We start from the raw sequence: 18,960 nt of genomic DNA on the forward strand, positions 1-18,960 counted from the left end.
CAAGGTCTTTTCCCCAGGGTGGGTGAGTCCAGAACTAGAGAGCATAGGTTTAAGGTGAGAGGGGGAAGATTTAATGAGGACCTAAAGGACAAAGTTTTCACACAGAGGGTGGTGCATGTATGGAACAAGCTGCCAGAGGAAGTGGTGGAGGCTGGTACAGTTACAACATTCAAAAGGCATCTGGATGCTTATGAGTAGGAAAGGTTTTGTGCAATAAAGGCCAAGTGCTGGCAAATGGGACTAGATTAATTTAGGATATCTGGTCGGCATGGACAAGTGGGACGGAAGGGTCTGTTTCTATGCTGTATAACTCTATTACTTTATGACTTAGATAAGATATACTGCACAGAAATGGGCCACTCTACTCAACCATGCTGGTATTCATGCTCCACTTGATACACCTCTCATCTTGATCTACTATTGTAGCCTACTCGTCCCTTTACCCTTTTATGCATGTGTAACTTTCCCTGAAGTTTTACTTCAGTCACTCCCTATGGTAGTGAATTTCTGATTTTTAATTCTTTTGGAGTGCAGAAGTTCCTTCTGAATTCCGAGTTGGCTTGCTTGATTACTGTCTTGTGTTGGGGACCGCTAGTTATGCTCTTCCCACAAGAGGAAGCATTCTGTCTCTATGCTGTCAGTCAAAACCTGTCTTAATTTCACATGCTTCTATTAGCTCGCCCCTTAGCCTTCTGTTTCCAAGAGTGAAGAGACTCAACAAAACTGCCGATGCTGGAAGTCAGAAACAAAAGCAAACATTTCTGAAAAACTCAGCAGATCTGGCAGCACCTGTAGAGAGAGAGCGCAATTCATGTTCTGGGTCCAGTGACCCTCCTTCAGAACTGGAAAAGTATATATAGGAAGATGGAGAGGGGGTGAAATCCATCTGTTGTTTGTTCTGGAGAAAACCATCCTGACCGCCAAATAAATGTAATCACAGGACTGTGGGCTTCACATTCACAGCGAGAGGCCTACTCTGGGTGTTTAAGAAGCCTCCCCTCCATCCCATTAGCTCCATTGGACCTCACTCCTTATTTTGAAACAGTGACCCCATGTTCTGCATTCTCTCATAAGAAGTCAGATTTTTTTTCCCACATGCCCCCTTTCGAGAGCCTGTAGGACCTTGTATGGTTTCAGTCAAGTCATGTCTGACTCTTCTAAATCCCGGTGGATATAATACTAGCCGTCCTATCATTCTTCATAAGGATAACTACCCACTCCAGGTGCTAGGGGTGGCATGATGGCTTAGTGATTAGCACTGCTGCCTCACAGTGCCAGGGCCCCAGGTTCAATTCCATTGACTGTCTGTGTGGAGTTTGCACATCCTACCCTTGTCTGCGTGGATTTTCTCCGGGTACTCCAGTTTCCTTCCCGAGTCCAAAGATGTGCATTTTATGTCGGATTGGCCATGTTAAATTGCCCATAGTGTCCAGGGATGTGCAGGTTAAGTGGATTAGGAGAAAGTGAGGACTGCAGATGCTGGAGATCAAAGTTGAGAGTGTCACGCTGGAAAGGCACAGCAGGTCAGGCAGCCTCTGAGGAGCAGGAGAATCGATGTTTTAGGCAGGAGTAGGGTAAAGCAGTGAGTATGAGTACAATACTCTTCAGAGGATCTGTGTGCACTTGATGAGCCAAATGTTCCACACTGTGTAGGGATTCTGTGATTCTATTCAAATCTAATAAATCTATGAAATACTTCCAATTTAGTTGTGCCTTTCATTAAATAAGGAGACAAATACTGTACAGAGTGTACAATAAGTAGTCTTATCAATGACCTATAAAACTGAAGAGTAAAAAGTGAGGTCTGCAGATGCTGGAGATCAGAGCTGAAAATGTGTTGCTGGTTAAAGCACAGCAGGTCAGGCAGCATCCAAGGAACAGGAAATTCGACGTTTCGGGCCAGAGCCAAAGGGCTCTGGCCCGAAACGTCGAATTTCCTGTTCCTTGGATGCTGCCTGACCTGCTGTGCTTTAACCAACAACACATTTTCACCTATAAAATTGAAGCATGACATCTTAAGTTTGTACTTAATTTCTCTTTCAAAAAACAAAGATTCTTTTTTAAATTTTTATTTAAACTAGCCTGTTCCTATTTGCTGTGGCACATATCTTGAGCAGGTGGGACTTGAACCCAGGTCTTCTGGCCCAGATGTGGGATGGTACCACTGCAGCACAAGAGTCCCTTAAACACCCCTTTCTTGATGCACAGTCAATACCTCCGAGGTCAGCCATGAAGATTCTATTAGTTTTTCTAATTGCTTGCTTGTACCTACATACTAACCTTCCACAATTCATGCATAAGGACACTCAGATCGTTTGCACTTCGGAGCTCTGCACCCTTTCACCAGTTAGATGACACGCATTTTTTTGTTACTGCCAAAAAGTATAATTTTACACTTTCTCACATTATGCTTCATAGTTTGCCTGATCTTTGACCATTCAGTTAATTAATCTTTTCAGTCTCCTTGTATCCCCTTCACAGTTTGAGGAGCCAAATGGCTTACTCATATACCTAGTCCTTGTGATTAAGGGTAGTGTGGTGATTCTTTGAATCCCAGAGGTACTAAAACTACAGGCAAATGAAGCTCCTGACACTAGCCATACAGGGGACAGTGGAATGATGCTCTTAATTCCTGATAATTCCAACAGTGTTGTCAGTCTGGTAGCAGGCTCCTTTGCTATTCATACAGTGCAGTTCATGACTGTTACCCATTTGTTCATCATGCATTCCTCTTCAGTGTTGTTTAGATGAACAGATGTAATAAAACTAAGATCTCCATGATCAGGCTTCAAAACCAGAGTGTTGCTGGATACAACTCTTCCTTTTCTGATTGAGTTATGTTATTAGGGTTTAGTAGAGCACTAGTGATAGTGACATACTCATATAATATGCAATTGGACAAAGTTAAAAATAGTTCAATAGGGTTATTTGGAAGCATTACTGATGCAGGAGCAGCACTCTGAAAGGTAGTTGTGGAGCAGGACCATAAGACATAGAATTTCTAACTTTTCACCCAATCCAACACCGGCTCCTCCACATAATATGCAATTTAACCACACTCCTAGCAAAGAGAGTTATAAATTCTGCTTTCAAATTTTTAACTTTATGATGAGCACTAGGATGAGGTGATGGAAATCATTTTTGTCCCATTTTGTCTATTCCACTCTTTGGTGGCCACATTCTCCCCCACTCTTGCCTTGGAGCCCTGTAATTCTTTCTCATTCAAATACTTAGTAACTTGCAAAAGAAAATGTCTGTTTAAACCATGTCCATCACTCCTTCGGGCTAATTCCAGATCACAGTAACTGGTGATTTGATGATTTCGTAAGCCGTCTCTCACACTTTTACCAATGATCTCTAACTTATGTTCCGTGGTTACAAATCTCCCGCCGCTGAAAATCAGCTTTTTTTATTACTCTATTAATATACTTTGTGATTATAGTAAATCTCCCCTTAACCTTCTCTGTCCCAGGGAGAACAATTTCACTTCCTTCAGCCACTCTATGTAACAAGTTTCGATCCCTGATAATTCCTATGAAAGTGGTCTATACCTTCTCCAAAGTTTTGACATCCTTCCTAAATTGGTGCACAGAATTGAACGCAATACTTCAGCTGAGAAACATGAGCAAACCTAAAGTTATGACCATCTGGAATGATAATGGCAGCAGAGCCATGGAACACCACCACATGCTAGTTCCCCTCACAGAGCCACAGACCTTGAAATATATCACTTTTTCTTTTTTTGTTGTTGTGTGAAAATCCATCCCAAACAGTACTGTGGGTCACCTTCACCGCAGAGACTGCTGCTGACCCAGCCTGGAAAGCCCCAAATCCTTTTTTTTTGAAAAGGAATTAATTTGTACTTTGTCAGGAGTGTAACAGTACATTGTACGAATTTGGTGACAATTTGGTTCCTTGCTGGGGTGTTTGTACTCTGAGTAAATATCATTATGACCTGTACTGCTCACATTTATGTTTAAGTAGAAGCACTTGCAGTTGTCGGCTTAAGATATATCACTGTGTCATGCTAACTGGTGCTATTTCCTTTGGCCTACAGCTGTAACTATTGTGATAACTGAATGGAGAACAAAATACAGGAGAGAAATGAACACCAGGGACAATGAAGCAAAGTCCAAGGCTGTCGATTCTTTGCTCAACTTTGAGACGGTAATGTTTGCTTGTCTAGGCTATTATTCCTCTGGCATTGGGCAGCTACTAGAGGGTAGTGGGAGATGCTGGTTCTGGGGAGGAAGAAGCTGTGGAGAGAGGTGAATGGAAGATGTGATGTGGGTGAAAATAGTGGAAGTGCTAACCAGTTAGTGAAAGAAGGGAGCATGGGGAGAGGCAACAGGATTTTATTTTTGCCAGTTATGGTTAATTCACTCCTCTCTGGTGGTCTTGCTACTTCAGTTTCAACTTAACCACTGGAGTAAAATGAAGGGAAGAAAGAACTTGTTTTTCTGCTGATGTCCAGCAAATCCCACAGTGGTTTTGTGACAAAGGAATATGTTTGAAGTTTGGTCACTGTGATGTAGAAAGCACAGTAACTTTGCACACTGCAAGCTCCCACAAACAGCAATTTGACAAATCACCAGATAGTAGATTAGGTAGTTACATCGTAGTTACACCGGCCCCACTCCCCACCTCTTCCTCCGCTACATTGATGACTGCATTGGCGCCACCTCGTGCTCCCGCCAGGAGGTTGAGCAATTCATCAACTTCATCAACACATTCCACCCTGACCTTAAATTTACCTGGACCATCTCTGACATCTCCCTCTCTTTCCTGGACCCCTCCATCTCCATTAATGATGACCGACCTGACACTGATATTTTTTACAAACCCACCGACTCCCACAGCTACCTGGATTACACCTCTTCCCACCCTACGTCCAGCAAACATGCCATCCCGCATTCCCAATGCCTTCATCTCTGCCGTATCTGCTCCCAGGAGGACCAGTTCCACCACAGAACACACCAGATGGCCTCCTTCTTTAGAGACCACAATTTCCCTTCCCACGTGGTTAAAGATGCCCTCCAACGCACCTCGTCCACATCCCGCACCTCCGCCTTCAGACCCCACCCCTCCAACCGTAACAAGGACAGAACACCCCTGGTGCTCACCTTCCACCCTACAAACCTTCGCATAAACCAAATCATCAGACAACATTTCCGTCGCCTCCAAATGGACCCCAACACCAGGGATATATTTCCCTCCCCATTCATTTCCCCTTTCTGCAAAGACCATTCCCTTTGAATCTACCTGGTCAGGTCCACGCCCCCTACAACCCACCCTCCCATCCTGGCACCTTCCCCTGCCACCGCAGGAATTGCAAAACCTGCACCCATCCCTCCTCCCTCACCTTCAACCCCAGGGCACCAATGTGATCTTCAACAGTTTCCTCATTTCTCCTTCCCCAATTCACCCCGGTTCCAAACTTCCAGCTCAGCACTGTCCCCATGACTTGTCCTACCTGCCTATCTTCCTTTCCACGTATCCACTTCACCCTCCTCTCTGACCTATCACCTTCATCCCAACCTCCATTCACCTATTGTACCCTATGCTACTTTCTCCCTACCCCCATCCCCATCTCATTTATCTCTCCACCCTGTGGGCACCTTGCCTGTATTCCTGATGAAGGGCTTTTGCCTGAAACGTCGATTTTCCTGCTTCTCGGATGCTGCCTGAACTGCTGTGCTTTTCCAGCACCACTCTAGTCTAGAATCTGATTTCCAGCATCTGCAGTCCTTGTTTTTACCTAATCACCAGATAATCTCTTTTCAGCCATGAAGCAGGATAAATATTATAGATATAATAAACACTCAGGGAGAACTCATCTAATCTTATTTGAAATAATGCTATCTGAAAGACCACTTCTGAAAGAGTGGCATATCCAACAGCAGCATTCTCTCAGTACTGAAGTGAAGTCTTAGCTTGGACTTTGTGCTTGGGCTTGTGTTGTCAATCCAGAGACTTACAACCTCTGCCTTAAGAGGCAAGGGATAAAGCCGCCCCCAGAGCTGAGATAGCAATATAAATGGTGCTGAAGGAATATTTTACGGGCTGGAGGTCAGTTGGAAGAGGGGAGATATTCTAGGCGTGGGTATGTATGAAGTTACACTTGAAGGAACAATTGCAAGAGTATCAAGATCTAAACCACTAACTTCCATGTTTAGCTGATCAGCATTTTAAGCCGGCCAGGAATTGATGTCTTCTTGACTCTGCAATTATCCAAAGATTTGTCCCTGCACCCTGGCTCAACCACCTGGAGATTGAGCTTTTAGGTTTGTCTGAAACAGGGTCATCAAGCCAAAGCTGAAAATGTGTTGCTGGTTAAAGCGCAGCAGGCCAGGCAGCATCCAAGGAACAGGAGATTCGATGTTTCGGGCATAAGCCCTTCATCAAGCCAAAGGCACAGCAGGATCAATGGGCTGTGAAAGTGACAAGTTGGAAAGTGTTTAAGTACTAAACCAAAACTACTACTTTATTTACTAAGTAAAATGTTTTTACTCAAAGGGGTTGTCCTGAGAGTGTGCTTTCACTACTTTTCAAGGGCATTTCTTCTGCCTCGGACTTTGTTCCGCTCAATCTTGCAATTCTCAGCAACCAGTCGTCACAACAACATCGAGATAGCTAATGCAGCGCTGCCATGGACTTTGAGCTATGACGAACACCAGCAGAAGTAGCAAATGTTTTATCTTCTGTCACCTCTGGCTCCACAGAAAGGATACCTAGAGTTCTAGTTCATAGAAGGTGATGACCTCATATGCTGATTGCACTAACAAAAGAGTAAAAAATGAGGTCTGCAGATGCTGGAGATCACAGCTGCAAATGTGTTGCTGGTCAAAGCACAGCAGGTTAGGCAGCATCTCAGGAATAGAGAATTCGACGTTTCGAGCATAAGCCCTTCATCACATTCCTGATGAAGGGCTTATGCTCGAAACGTCGAATTCTCTATTCCTGAGATGCTGCCTAACCTGCTGTGCTTTGACCAGCAACACATTTGCAGCTGCACTAACAAAAGATTAGCCTTCTCAATGTGGCTGAGTAATAGTACCTCCGCAGGCTCAGACTATATCCCAGCACACATTCCTGATCACCTTCCTTACCTCCATCCAAGGCCCCAAAGATCCCTCCACATCCGACAGAGATTTACCTGTACTTCCACACATGTCATCTTTTGCATCCGTTGCTTCCGATGGAGTCTCCTCTGTCTGCCTTTGGGGAGTCAGGACACCAACTTGCAGAACATTTCAGATAACCTCTCTGGAACACACACTAAACAACCCCACCGCCCTGTAACTCCCCCTCCCACTCTGCCAAGGACATGCAAGTCCTGGGCCTCCTCCATCACCAAGCCCGAAGTGCCTGACACCTGGAGGAAGAATGCCTCATCTTCCGCCTTGGGATCCTCCAACCACACAGGATCAATGTGGATTTCACCAGTTTCCTCATTTCCCCTTCACCCCACCTTATCCCAGATCCAACCTTCCAGCTTGGCACTGTCCTATCTGGCCATCTTCCTTCCCACCTATTTGCTTCACCCTCCTCTCCAAACTATCACCTCACCCCCACCTGCATCTACTTATCACAATCCAAGCTACCTTCCCCTCCCCCACCCCCCCCCACCCCCAGCTCCACCCCTTCCCATTTATGTCTCAGCCCCCTTGGTCCAGGGGCCTGTTCTGTGCTGTATTGTTCTATGTCCACCAGCCTCATTCCTGATGAAGGGTTTATGCTCGAAATGTTGATTCTCCTGCTCTTCAGATGCTGCCTGACCGGCTGTGCTTTTCCAGCACCACACTTTTCAACTCGATTGCTGATCTATCACCTGGATTAAGACTTCGTGGACTGGGTGGGCCTTGTAAGGGACCGTATGTTTCCATTTTGGAACTATAGACTGAAATGGAAGTTGAATTGCTATATAGCTGAAATACAGGAAAATTTTGCAACTGAGATAAATCAATAGGTATATAATTTTAGTTGTGTGAGACCATGTTGCTTTTTGAAATGGTGAGGGGGATAGTTGGAGACAGATTGGCACCAAAAGTCTTGAGTAAAGGAAATTCTACCTGATAGCTCTCTGGTTGATTGAAGTTTGTTAAAAAGCTATAAGTGCAAGAGACATCCAGAGCTGCTCTTTCTGTCTCTCTCTCTCTCTCTCTCTCTCTCTCTCTCTCCCTCTCTCTCCCCCTCTCCCTCTTTCTCTCTACAAATTAACAGAAATAAACCATCTGCATATAACACAACTAACTGAAATTCTAGTCCCATTATAAATTTACTTGGACGTGCATACACATATATAAACAAACAGAAAATAGATTATTGAAGGAAGGAGAAACGACTGAGAAATCAGTTCAATGGCTGTTGCTTTGATTCCAACATCAAGATGATTCTTCTGCAGCTGGCCAGGCCCTTGGTGTTAAGTTGTCTTTCTCTAGAAACTTGCTCTGGTTTGAAAAAAATACAGTGACTGATTTCACTTGGGGAAAAGACTGATTTATCAATTTAAATTTCACAGGAACTGTTGAGGGAAAGGTAACTTTTATTAAACTGAGCCTTTTTAATAGCAGGGTACAGGCACCTTCTGTTGGGGACAACTGCACACCCTGTCCTTCTCTTTCTGTTTGTATTTCTAACGGTTTCCAGTTCCTGCCTGCTCAGTTAGCTGAGAACCAATCAACTTCACTTATAAACAATTCCCTTCAACAGCTACTGATCTTCTCTACATTGTAGAAACCTACAACAAAATGAAACAGTTCACAACAGGTATCATGTCTATTATTGTTGTATTCTGCTGCCATTCTGGGAAATCTCTTTTTAAAAGTAGTTTTTCCCCATTGCAGTCTACAGCTTTTAAAAACAAAGCCCTTGCAATGTATCCTTTACTCTGCTGTTTGTTTCAGCTGAGTGTATTACAATGAAGTTATCTTCTTAATTATGAAACATGTTGTGAATTGGTTTTGTCCTGAGTAGCAGTCAAACAGGCAGATTGCTCATATGGATTTAATTGGGATCTCATTCATTAATGTTGCACTGTTCCCAGTTAAATGTTAACAGCCTGTACTTCCAGTGGTAATCAAGGTCATGGGATTTCTTTGCCTCCGTCTCCTTTTAGGAATATCTTAGTGCCATCCGCAGGATTTTGCAATCTGCAGCATAAACTTGCTACATCTGGGTGACTGAAACTATGCTTGCTGGGGCCAGCGTTTTTCATCAGTTTGCAAACTGGGCTAGCTGTTAACAATGAGCAAGCCATTCAGGCTTCCCCACAAATCCACAGAATCATAGGCCACACACGCGGTCACCAAGGAACCCATGAACGAATCAAGATTGTTTGTCAATTAAAGCTCAATGTTGGTTGGTATGTACCACCCGATGATAACCATGCATGCCTGTGCAAGATATCAGACAAGTGCCATGATGTCTTCATTCTGCCCGATTAAGTATCCCACAGATATTCCAAGCTCCAAACTGACTCAGTAGATAACTCCTTGAATTTGAGGAATACATTTAAGATGAAGTTGGTGACCTTTTCCAGTACATTAGTACTGATGTACTGGAGCATGTACGAAAGAGCACGAGAATAGTTATTGATCAAGTGATAGGTCACCATCAGTGCCATGGTAAATCTTGGATCTGCTCTTTAATGTGCAGCAATTTGGATATGCTGAGTGACGGTGATGTATTCTGTGAAGACTGGAGCAGAATGAGGTGGTGATAAAATCAGAATGAGGGGATTGGCATGTACCGTGCTACTCATATTTCCTCAGGTTATTGAACCTTGGTCATAACTCTGAGCAAAGGTGTGCTATTCTGCATTTGACCTCATTAGTTATTTCCACATAAACTTTGCTTCATAAGCTAGCTTCTTTCTCTCATCTGCTGGGATAAGTAGCTTTACGGGCCCTTACATCACCACGGCATGACCTCCATGGGTGCCCCTTAGAATATAAGGGTTCAGTGGGGAGGGAAACTACCAAATTGAGATCCCTATAATTGAAGTTGTGGTTTAAGTCCTGATTGTTGAAGTATGCATCCATTCTGACCCTTGCTGGTGTCCCATGTTTAAACTTTGAGGTTTGAACAATAGAGTTCGCCTGCTCGCAATTAGTCTGGACATTCAAAAGCAGGATTGTATTGGGTTAATTAAAAATCCACAACAAAGCCGTGTTTGCCAACTTTCAGTTTACCACCCTGTGAGTGCTTCTTGTTTGTCAAAATTCTGCCTTGTCACTTTGGTGAGAACTTTTACATTCACCAGAATAGGGAGATAAAGTTTCTGTGTAATATGTTATGTGACAAACAGCATAGAATCATAGAATCCCTGGTATGGAAACAGACCATTTGGCCCAACAAGTTCACACCAACCCTCTGAAGAGTAACCCTCCCAGACCCATTCCACTACATTTACTCCTAATGCATTCCTGATGAAGAGCTTATGCTCGAAACATTGATTTTCCTGCTCCTCAGATGCTGCATTACCAGCTGTGCTTTTCCAGCACCACACTTTTCAACACTAATCTCCAGCATCAGCAGTCCTCACTTTCTCCTCTCTGACTAATACACCTAACCTAGACATTCCTGAATGCAATGGGCAATTTAGCATAGCCAATTCACCCTGATCTGTGCATCTTTGGACTCTGGGAGGAAACCAGAGCACCCGGAGGAAACCCACACAGACACTGGGAGAGTTTGCAAACTCCACACAGACAGTCACCCGAGGCTGGAATTGAACCCGGGTCCCTGGCGCTGAGGCAGCAGTGCTAACCACTGAGCCACCGTGCCACATCTCTGTCCTTAGTTTTCTCTCACAGTTGCATTGGAATGTCAGCCTTGATTTTCTTACAATTCACTCAGGTCCTGGAGTGGGACTTCAACCCTGATCTTGAGCTTGAGTGGTGAGACTGCTACCCATTGAGCTATAGCTTCTCCTGTTGGGCACTCTGTGGTGGTTGAATTATTGACTACCTTGTGAGAATGTGACTTTTTAAAAAGGTTCTCCCATGTTATATAATTTTGTTTGAATGAGACTACCTGAACATTACAGTTGAGATGGACGCTGCCCTATCTTATGTCATTTGCTGGCGTTAGTGAATTAGGGCCCTCCTAAATTACCTTTGATCTCATTACTGCTTTGGTGCTGGAGGGAAGTGAATTAGTGACATGTTTAACATCACAGGATTGCACTTTCTGCTCTGTTAGCCGCAGAACATGATGAGACGTTGAAGATGCAGCCGTGATTTTAGCTCTCCACTGCAGTCCTGTGCCTTGCAGCATTCTGGAAAGCCTTCAAAGGGTTTAACATTTCCCACCTCTTCCTGACTCTTTCCTCTGAAATTTTCTTCTTTGCTACTGGATCAAATGAACTTCAAAGCATATTTGAATACAGAATGGTACTAATCAGGTGAAATGGAATGACTCGTTTCTGCTTGGTAGTCTGTGCCCTGTACAAAGTGAACGAAGGATCAATTCTCTTCCTTTTGATTTTGTTTCAAGGGACAAAAGTTGAATAAACTCTCAAGAATTACGGACATCCATGTGCCTGGCTGTTATCTCTGCAGATGAATTGCTTCTTTGAGAGCCTTTCTGCCTGCTGTGTTGTTATAGGTAGATCTTGAGATCCCGTAGCACTAAAGAGCGGTTGTCAGGTTTCCCCAGGGTGGGGGAGTCCAAAACTAGAGGGCATAGGTTTAAGGTGAGAGGGGAAAAATTTAAAAGGGACCTGAGGGGCAACCTTTTCATATTGAGGGTGGTGCATGTATGGAATGAGCTGCCAGAGGAAATGGTAAAGACATTTAGACAGACACATGGATAGGAAAGGTTTTGAGGGTCAATGGAGCTAGTTCACTTTAGCAAACCTGGTCAGCATGGACGAGTTGTGCTGAAAGGCCTGTTTCTGTGCTGTATGATTATATGGCTCTCGATTGTAGCTCAGCAATCGAATCTGAGCCAGAAGGCTGAAGGATTTAGTCCTTCTCCAGTTATTTGATTGCATATCACCAATGCACTCTTGGAGGTGCTATCTTTCAGATAAGATTTTGTCTGCCAACAGATCTTTTATGTCTACCCAATCATTTTTGTAGAGGAGGGAAGTTCTGCTGTTCTAATCAACATATAATCAATGTCACTGAAACAGATACAGTCAATTCTGCTATAACACAATAATTCCATTCTCATGCAACCCCGTGTTACAGACAATCACGTAATAGCAGCACCATTTAAACTAATGGGGTCAGAATTGCCTTATAACCAATACCTGTTATAAAAGTTTGTGCTTTTGAAACAGTGTCCTTGATCTATCAACCACGTTACAGCAAATTCGCATTAATGAAATGCACTTTCTAGCAGAACAACCTGTAATCCAGTCATTATCAGTTTGTTGGAACTTGTACCCAAATTAACTGTGATGATTCCTATGTAACAATAGTGACTGAATCATCAAAATACCTCACTGACTGTAAAATATTTTGGCGAGGCAGAAGTGAGGACTGCAGATGCTAGACACCAGAGTGGTGCTGGAAAAGCACAGCAGGTCAGGCAGCATCCGAGGAGCAGGAAAATCGACGTTTCGGGCAAAAGCCCTTTGGGTCATCCTGAGATAATGGAAATGTTTCTAACTCTATTGGGGGGGGGGGGTGATTCTCCCAGTGTGGAACTGCTTTTGAATGGAGTTTCAGGCAAAGATGACAGTCCACTTTTCACAAGTTGAATTTCTGTCTGGTATATCCTTGATTAGGAGGGGAAAATAATCTTTAATATACTCACTGAAACAACACCAGGTTTCTTTAAGTGGTTGATTAAATCTTTATCTGCATACTGCATGTCTGTGCACAACAATCACTGTACTCCAATAATAGTGGATTGTTTTAAGCATTTTGGCTGTGTAAATCCAAGCAAATTTTTCTTCTCTACTTCCTTTCCTCCCCCTTACAAACATAAAGAGCAAGTGTAGGCGACTTGGCGAAAATGAGGGCTGCAGATGCTGGAGATTCGAGTCGAGAGTATGGTGCTGCAAAAGCACAGCAGGTCAGGCAGCATCCGAGCAGCAGGAGAGTCGATGTTTTGGACAAAAGCCCTTCAAGGTTGAAGCTGTGAGCGAAGGCAGTGGAGAGATAAATGGGAGGGGGTTGGGGCTTGAGGGAAAGTAGCTGAGCGTGTAATAGGTGAATGGAGGTGAGAGGGTAATGGTGATAGGTCTTATGGAAGGGTGGAGTGGATAGGTAGGAAGGAAGATGGACAGGTAGGATGGGTCATGAGGGTGATGCTGAGTTGGAAGTTTGGAACTGGGATAAGGTAAGGGAAGCCATGCCTGGAGGAAGAACACATCATCTTCAACCTCGGGACCCTCCAACACCTGACAACTGGAGGAAGAACGCATCATCTTCAACCTCAGGGCCCTCCAACTCCATGGCATCAATATGGATTTCACCAGTTTCCTCATTTCCCCTCCCACCACCATATCGCAGACCCAACCCTCCAACTCGGCACCACCCTCATGACCTGTTCTACCTATCCATCTTCCTTCCCACCTATCTGCTCCACCCTCCCCTATGACCTATCACCTTTACCCCACCTCCATCCAACGCTACCTTGCCCCCCCTCAACCCCACCCTCCTCCAATTTACCTCTCCACCCCTTCGGCCCACGCCCTCATTCCTGATAAACGGGCTTTGCCCAAAACGTCGACTCTCTGCTCCTCGGATGCTGCCTGTCTTGCTGTGGTTTTCCAGCACCACTCTCTTGACTGCCTGGCCTCTCGGGTCTGCTCTGCCATCCATTATTATAGTTGGTCTGGTTATTGCAAATTCGTGCCTTTCCCTAGTAACCTTTCACTCCCTACTTATCAAGAACGTCATAAAATATTCAAAGACCACAGTTCCACTACCTTTTCAGGAATAAAGTTCCAAAGACACTCAATCTTCTGAGAAAAATACCCACAATAGACAAAGCTGACATTTCTTTCCTTTACCTCCAGGTGAAGTATTACAATGCTGAGAGTTATGAGGTTAACCGTTTCAATGATGCCATACTGAAGTATCAGGTAAGAGCACCAGAATGACATCCCAATCGTGGCAATGCTGCAGGATAGATCATCACCTTTTATTCAGAAGTAACAACTGCTAAATTCTGGAATTTGAAGTGTAAACCAATATTTCTGGATATATCTCCATCAGGTGTGACATCATCTTTTGGAGACCGAAACAGGAGAACGTGTTCACTCATGACCATTGAACTAAGATGTTGATGCTATTTCTTTCTCCACAGATGATGCCAGACCTGCAAAGTATTTCCAATATTTGCTGCTTTATTTTGATTCTTCTGTTTAGCTCCATAACCGTGCAGGAGAAAGTAAGGTCTACAGATGCTGGAGACCAGAGCTGAAAATGTGTTGCTGCTGCGCTTTTTCAGCAACACATTTTCAGGTCCATAACCGTGCAGTCAACTTTTGGAATGTTGGTTCAGTGCCAGTCCCAGCATGGAGGTCAGATCTGTGGTTCTCTCAATGCACTGGTGTGCTGCCGCTAATGCAGTAAACCAAACCTTGTTTGATTCACTCGCACTTACAGAGGCAAGCCTTCTCAAAGCATATTTATTTTCCTGTTGTGTCAGTTGACTCTTGAAGACCGTTCTTGTAAGTGACATAAGAAATAGGAGCATGAGTATAGGACTATTCAGCTCACCAATCTTATTCCATCATTCAGAAAGTTCATGGCTGATCTGGTTAGGCCCTTAGCTCCACTTTCCTATCCATCCTACCATAATTCATGACTGTCTTGTAGATCAAATATCTCTTGTGTGTTGAGTGTATTCAATGAGCTCATCTGTGCACTGGTAATCAAACCACAATAGCCCGTCAGTTGCAGTATCAATGTGTTGATTCAGTCACCAAAATGGCCAGGACTCAGGAAACAATAAAATGTGATGGCTTCTCATGGTCCACTGGGTTTTCTGTGACAAAGTTCGAATTGCTGACAGCCATAGACTAATGGAGACTAACGGATCTGGGTTTTGGAAATTGGTCACAGTCTAACAGTCAAGGTTTTTCAAGATGGTCAGAGGTTCTGGTATTTGGAAACTTTATCAGGTTCTCAGGAGCTTTTATTGAGAAAAGAGTTTCATGAGAGATATTTTCAGCTTCTGAGAGATCTTCCTACTAAATCACTTAGATCTGTAGCACAGAACACTAAATCCAGAAAAGGTTGTTCGGCAACTATTCACATAGAAGTTCCTTTTGTCTTTTCAAATTGGGCCTTCCAGTCATTAAGCACCATAATCACCTTTGTAAAAGAAGCTTTGCGTGCCTTCTATAAGGTCAGTTGTTTTTTCTGGAAGCAGCAGGTGGCTATAGCTCACATTAAATTATTGATTTTTGTCCTTGGTATAATCTCACTGAAACCTTTTCAATCCACAAAATACTAAAACTGTTCCATTGTTTCCAATTTTTTCTGATGTTCTAAAATGTAAATATATATTCCCAGAGGTCAAACCCTACCCTGTCGGGACAATAAAATACCGACATGAACTGATTTTGGGGGTATTGGTCTGCACAGTGGGGTCAAGTGTGGATGCGCTTTGGTGTAAAACCAGCTTTTTGGTGGGCCAGGCCAAACCCATTGTGAATTTGAGCGTTGGCAATATTCAGACAAACATATAGAAGCTCTCATCATGTCAGGTAACATCTGTGGAGAGAGAAACAGTTCTTGTTTCAGATCACTGACCTTTCATCCAGATTTGATATGTTTCCTTCATTCACATTTGCTCCTGGATCTGAATCTGTTACTGCTTCTTGATATTTTAATTAAGGTGGCAGAATGGAAAACAAGTGCCAGCCTGGCCCTTCTGAACCAAACACAGAACCTGATCATTGGCCTTGGGTTGCTGGCTGGGTCACTCCTCAGTGCTTACTTTGTCACGGAGAAAAAGCTTCAGGTCAGTGGCATCTTACTTTCTTGGGTGAATGTTGCAATTATCTCCAATATTACAAAGAACAAAGAAAATTTATAACCCAGGAACAAGCCCTTCGGCTCTACAAGCTTGAGCCAATCCAAACCCACTGCCTAAACCCAACGCCCAATTCCTAAGCATCTGTATCCCTCTGCTCCCCACCTACTCATGTATCTGTCCAGACGCACATGAAATGAATCTACCGTGCCTGCCTCTACTACCTCTGCTGGCAACGCGTTCTAGGCACCTACCACCCTCTTGTACTTGCCGCGTGTATCCACCTTTAAACTTTTCACCTGTCACCTTGAACATGTGACCTCTCATTATTGAATCCCTCACCCTGGGAAAAAGCTTATCTCTATCTACCCTGTCTATGCCCTTCATGATTTTGTAGACCTCAATCTCCTTTTTTCTAATGAAAACAAACCTAACCCACTCAACTTCTCTTCATAGCTAGCACCTTCCATACCAGGCAATATCCTCGTAAACCTTCTCTGCACCCTGTCCAAAGCATCCACATCCTTTTGGTAATGTGGTGACCAGAACTGTACACAGTGTTCTAAATGCGGCTGAACCAAAGTCTTGTACAATGTTAACATGACCTGCCAGCTCTTATACTCAAAACCCCGTCCAATGAAAGCAAGCATTCCATATGTCGTCTTGACCACTCGATCCACCTGTGCAGCCACCTTCAGAGTACAATGGACCTGTACTCCCAGATCTCTCTGCTCATCAACTTTTCCCAAGGCTCTTCCGTTTACTGTATATTCTGAGTATTCTAATTGAATGTTCTTGTTTTTCTGCATAGGTTGGTGATTTTGTCCTGTTTGGAACTTACATTATTCAGCTTTACACTCCGCTCAATTGGTTTGGGACATACTACAGGTTCGTGACCTTGGATATTGCTGTTTTCCTCCTTTTGTGCTAATTTTCTCCAACTGCCACCCATTTAGAGTCCTAGAGTCATAGAGATGTACAACATGGAAACAAACCCTTTGGTCCAACCCGTCCATGCCGACCAGATATCCCAACCCAATCTAGTCCCACCTGCCAGCACCCGGCCCATATCCCTCCAAACCCTTCCTATTCATCTACCCATCCAAATGCCTCTGAAATGTTGCAATTGTACCGGCCTCCACCACATCCTCTGGCAGCTCATTCCATTCACGTACCACCCTTTGTGTGAAAAAGTTGCCCCATCGGTCTCTTTTGTATCTTTCCCCTCTCCCTCTAAACCTATGCCCTCTAGTTCTGGACTCCCCAAACCCAGGGAAAAGACTTTGTCTATTTATCCTATCCATGCCCCTCATAATTTTGTAAACCTCTATAAGGTCACCCCTCAGCCTATGATACGCCAGAGAAAACAGCCCCAGCCTGTTTAACCCCTCCCTATAGCTCAAATCCTCCAACCCTGGCAACATTCTTGTAAATCTTTTCTGAACCCTTTCAAGTTTCACAACATCTTTCCGATAGGAAGGAGACCAGAATTGCATGCAATATTCCAACAGTTGCCTTCAGTGTAATAGTTTCTTACTGTTGTGTGTTCCCTGACTGTACCCCTCTTATAGTGCTTTGCATTGTCATACTCCAAATATCTCAACACCATGTATTTCTTTGCTGTAGGCAATAGTGTGCATGTTACACTTTTTTAAAAACCCTTTAATTTTGGCTGTTTCTGTATTTATGTGATGAGTCCAGTATTTCATCAATGTTGAGAGTGCAGAATGTAGTGATGACAATGCCATTGAATATCAAAGAGTGGTGGTTAGATTGTCTCTTATTGGAGATGATCATTGCCTGACATTGTGTGGTGTGATTGTTACTTGCCATTTGTCAGCCCAAGGCTGGATATTGTTCAGATCCTGTTGCATTTGAACATGGACTGCTTCGATGTTTGTATGAATGTTGCTTCCCTAAAAGACATCAGTGAACTCAATGCATTTTTCCAATAATTGATGATGGTTTCATAGTCACCATTAGACTTTTAATTCCAGATTTTTAAATTGAAATTGCGCCATCTGCCACGGTGGGGTTCAAGCCTGGCTCTCAAAATGTTCCCTTTGAGTCTGGATTATGAGTCTGGTAATAAGAACATTAGGCCATCGCCTTCCATGAAACAACTTCAATATCACAGTTAACATTTTATACATGGAAAAGGAGCAAGAGTGTGGCTAGGGTAAGAGTAGGCCCACTCAAGGACAAAGAAGCCTCAATAGCATCAAAATGCAGAGAGGTCTCGGTATGTAGGTCCACAGTTCCCTGAAACTGGCAACACAAGTGGATAAGGTAATCAAGAAGGCATATGGCATGCTTGCCTTCCTCATTTGGGGCATAACTTGCCAATTTGTGCATTCTATGTTGTACTTATTTAGTACTTTAGTTCAGCCACATTTGGAATATTGTGTACTGTTCTGTTTGCCACACTACCAGAACAATGTGGAGACTTTGGAGAGGGCACAGAGACAGTTTACCATGATGTTTCTGTCTTGGAGGGTATCAGCTATAAGGAGAGATTGGATAAATTTGATGTATTTTTCATTTGAACATTGAAAGATAAGGAGCAACCTGTTGGATGTTTATAAAATTGTGAGAAGCAGGGATAGTCGAAGTCATTTTTTTCCCAGGCTAGCAATGCCAATTACTAGGAGAGATAGATTTAATGTTACAGAGAGTACACTTTAAAAAAAATGTGAGAGACCAGTCTTTCTTACACAGAGGATAGTAAGTGTCTGGAATGCACTGCCAAAGGTGATGGTGGAGGTGGGTGTAATAATAACCTTATTTTGATAGGTATATATAGGGGCAGGGAATGGAGAGATATGGACCACATAGAAGCTCTAGGTTCTTCGGTTAGAAAGGTATCATGTGTTGGTACAGTCTCGATGGGCTGAAGGCCCTGTTCTTGCAGTGTATTGTTCTGTGCTCTTACCCTAGAGTCTCTGGCCAATGTTAGCCAGTGAATGCACTATTATAGAAAGAAGGATCATCAGGTAGAGTGCTGAAGTTAAGGAG

At 43.6% G+C, this 18,960-nt stretch overlaps 1 protein-coding gene across 1 annotated transcript in view; it reads left to right on the top strand.

Annotated features, from left to right (window-relative positions):
• abcb6a (ATP-binding cassette, sub-family B (MDR/TAP), member 6a) overlaps window positions 1-18,960 on the top strand; it is a 254,471-nt gene that overhangs the window by 104,240 nt on the left and 131,271 nt on the right. Inside the window, exons 8-11 of the mRNA XM_060828218.1 lie at window positions 4,058-4,167; window positions 13,979-14,044; window positions 15,808-15,933; window positions 16,757-16,833. Of these exons, the coding sequence (XP_060684201.1) occupies window positions 4,058-4,167; window positions 13,979-14,044; window positions 15,808-15,933; window positions 16,757-16,833 (379 nt within the window). The remainder of the gene's footprint in view (window positions 1-4,057; window positions 4,168-13,978; window positions 14,045-15,807; window positions 15,934-16,756; window positions 16,834-18,960) is intronic.

This window comes from Hemiscyllium ocellatum, chromosome 7 (genome assembly GCF_020745735.1).
Source record: "Hemiscyllium ocellatum isolate sHemOce1 chromosome 7, sHemOce1.pat.X.cur, whole genome shotgun sequence".
NCBI lineage: Eukaryota > Metazoa > Chordata > Chondrichthyes > Orectolobiformes > Hemiscylliidae > Hemiscyllium > Hemiscyllium ocellatum.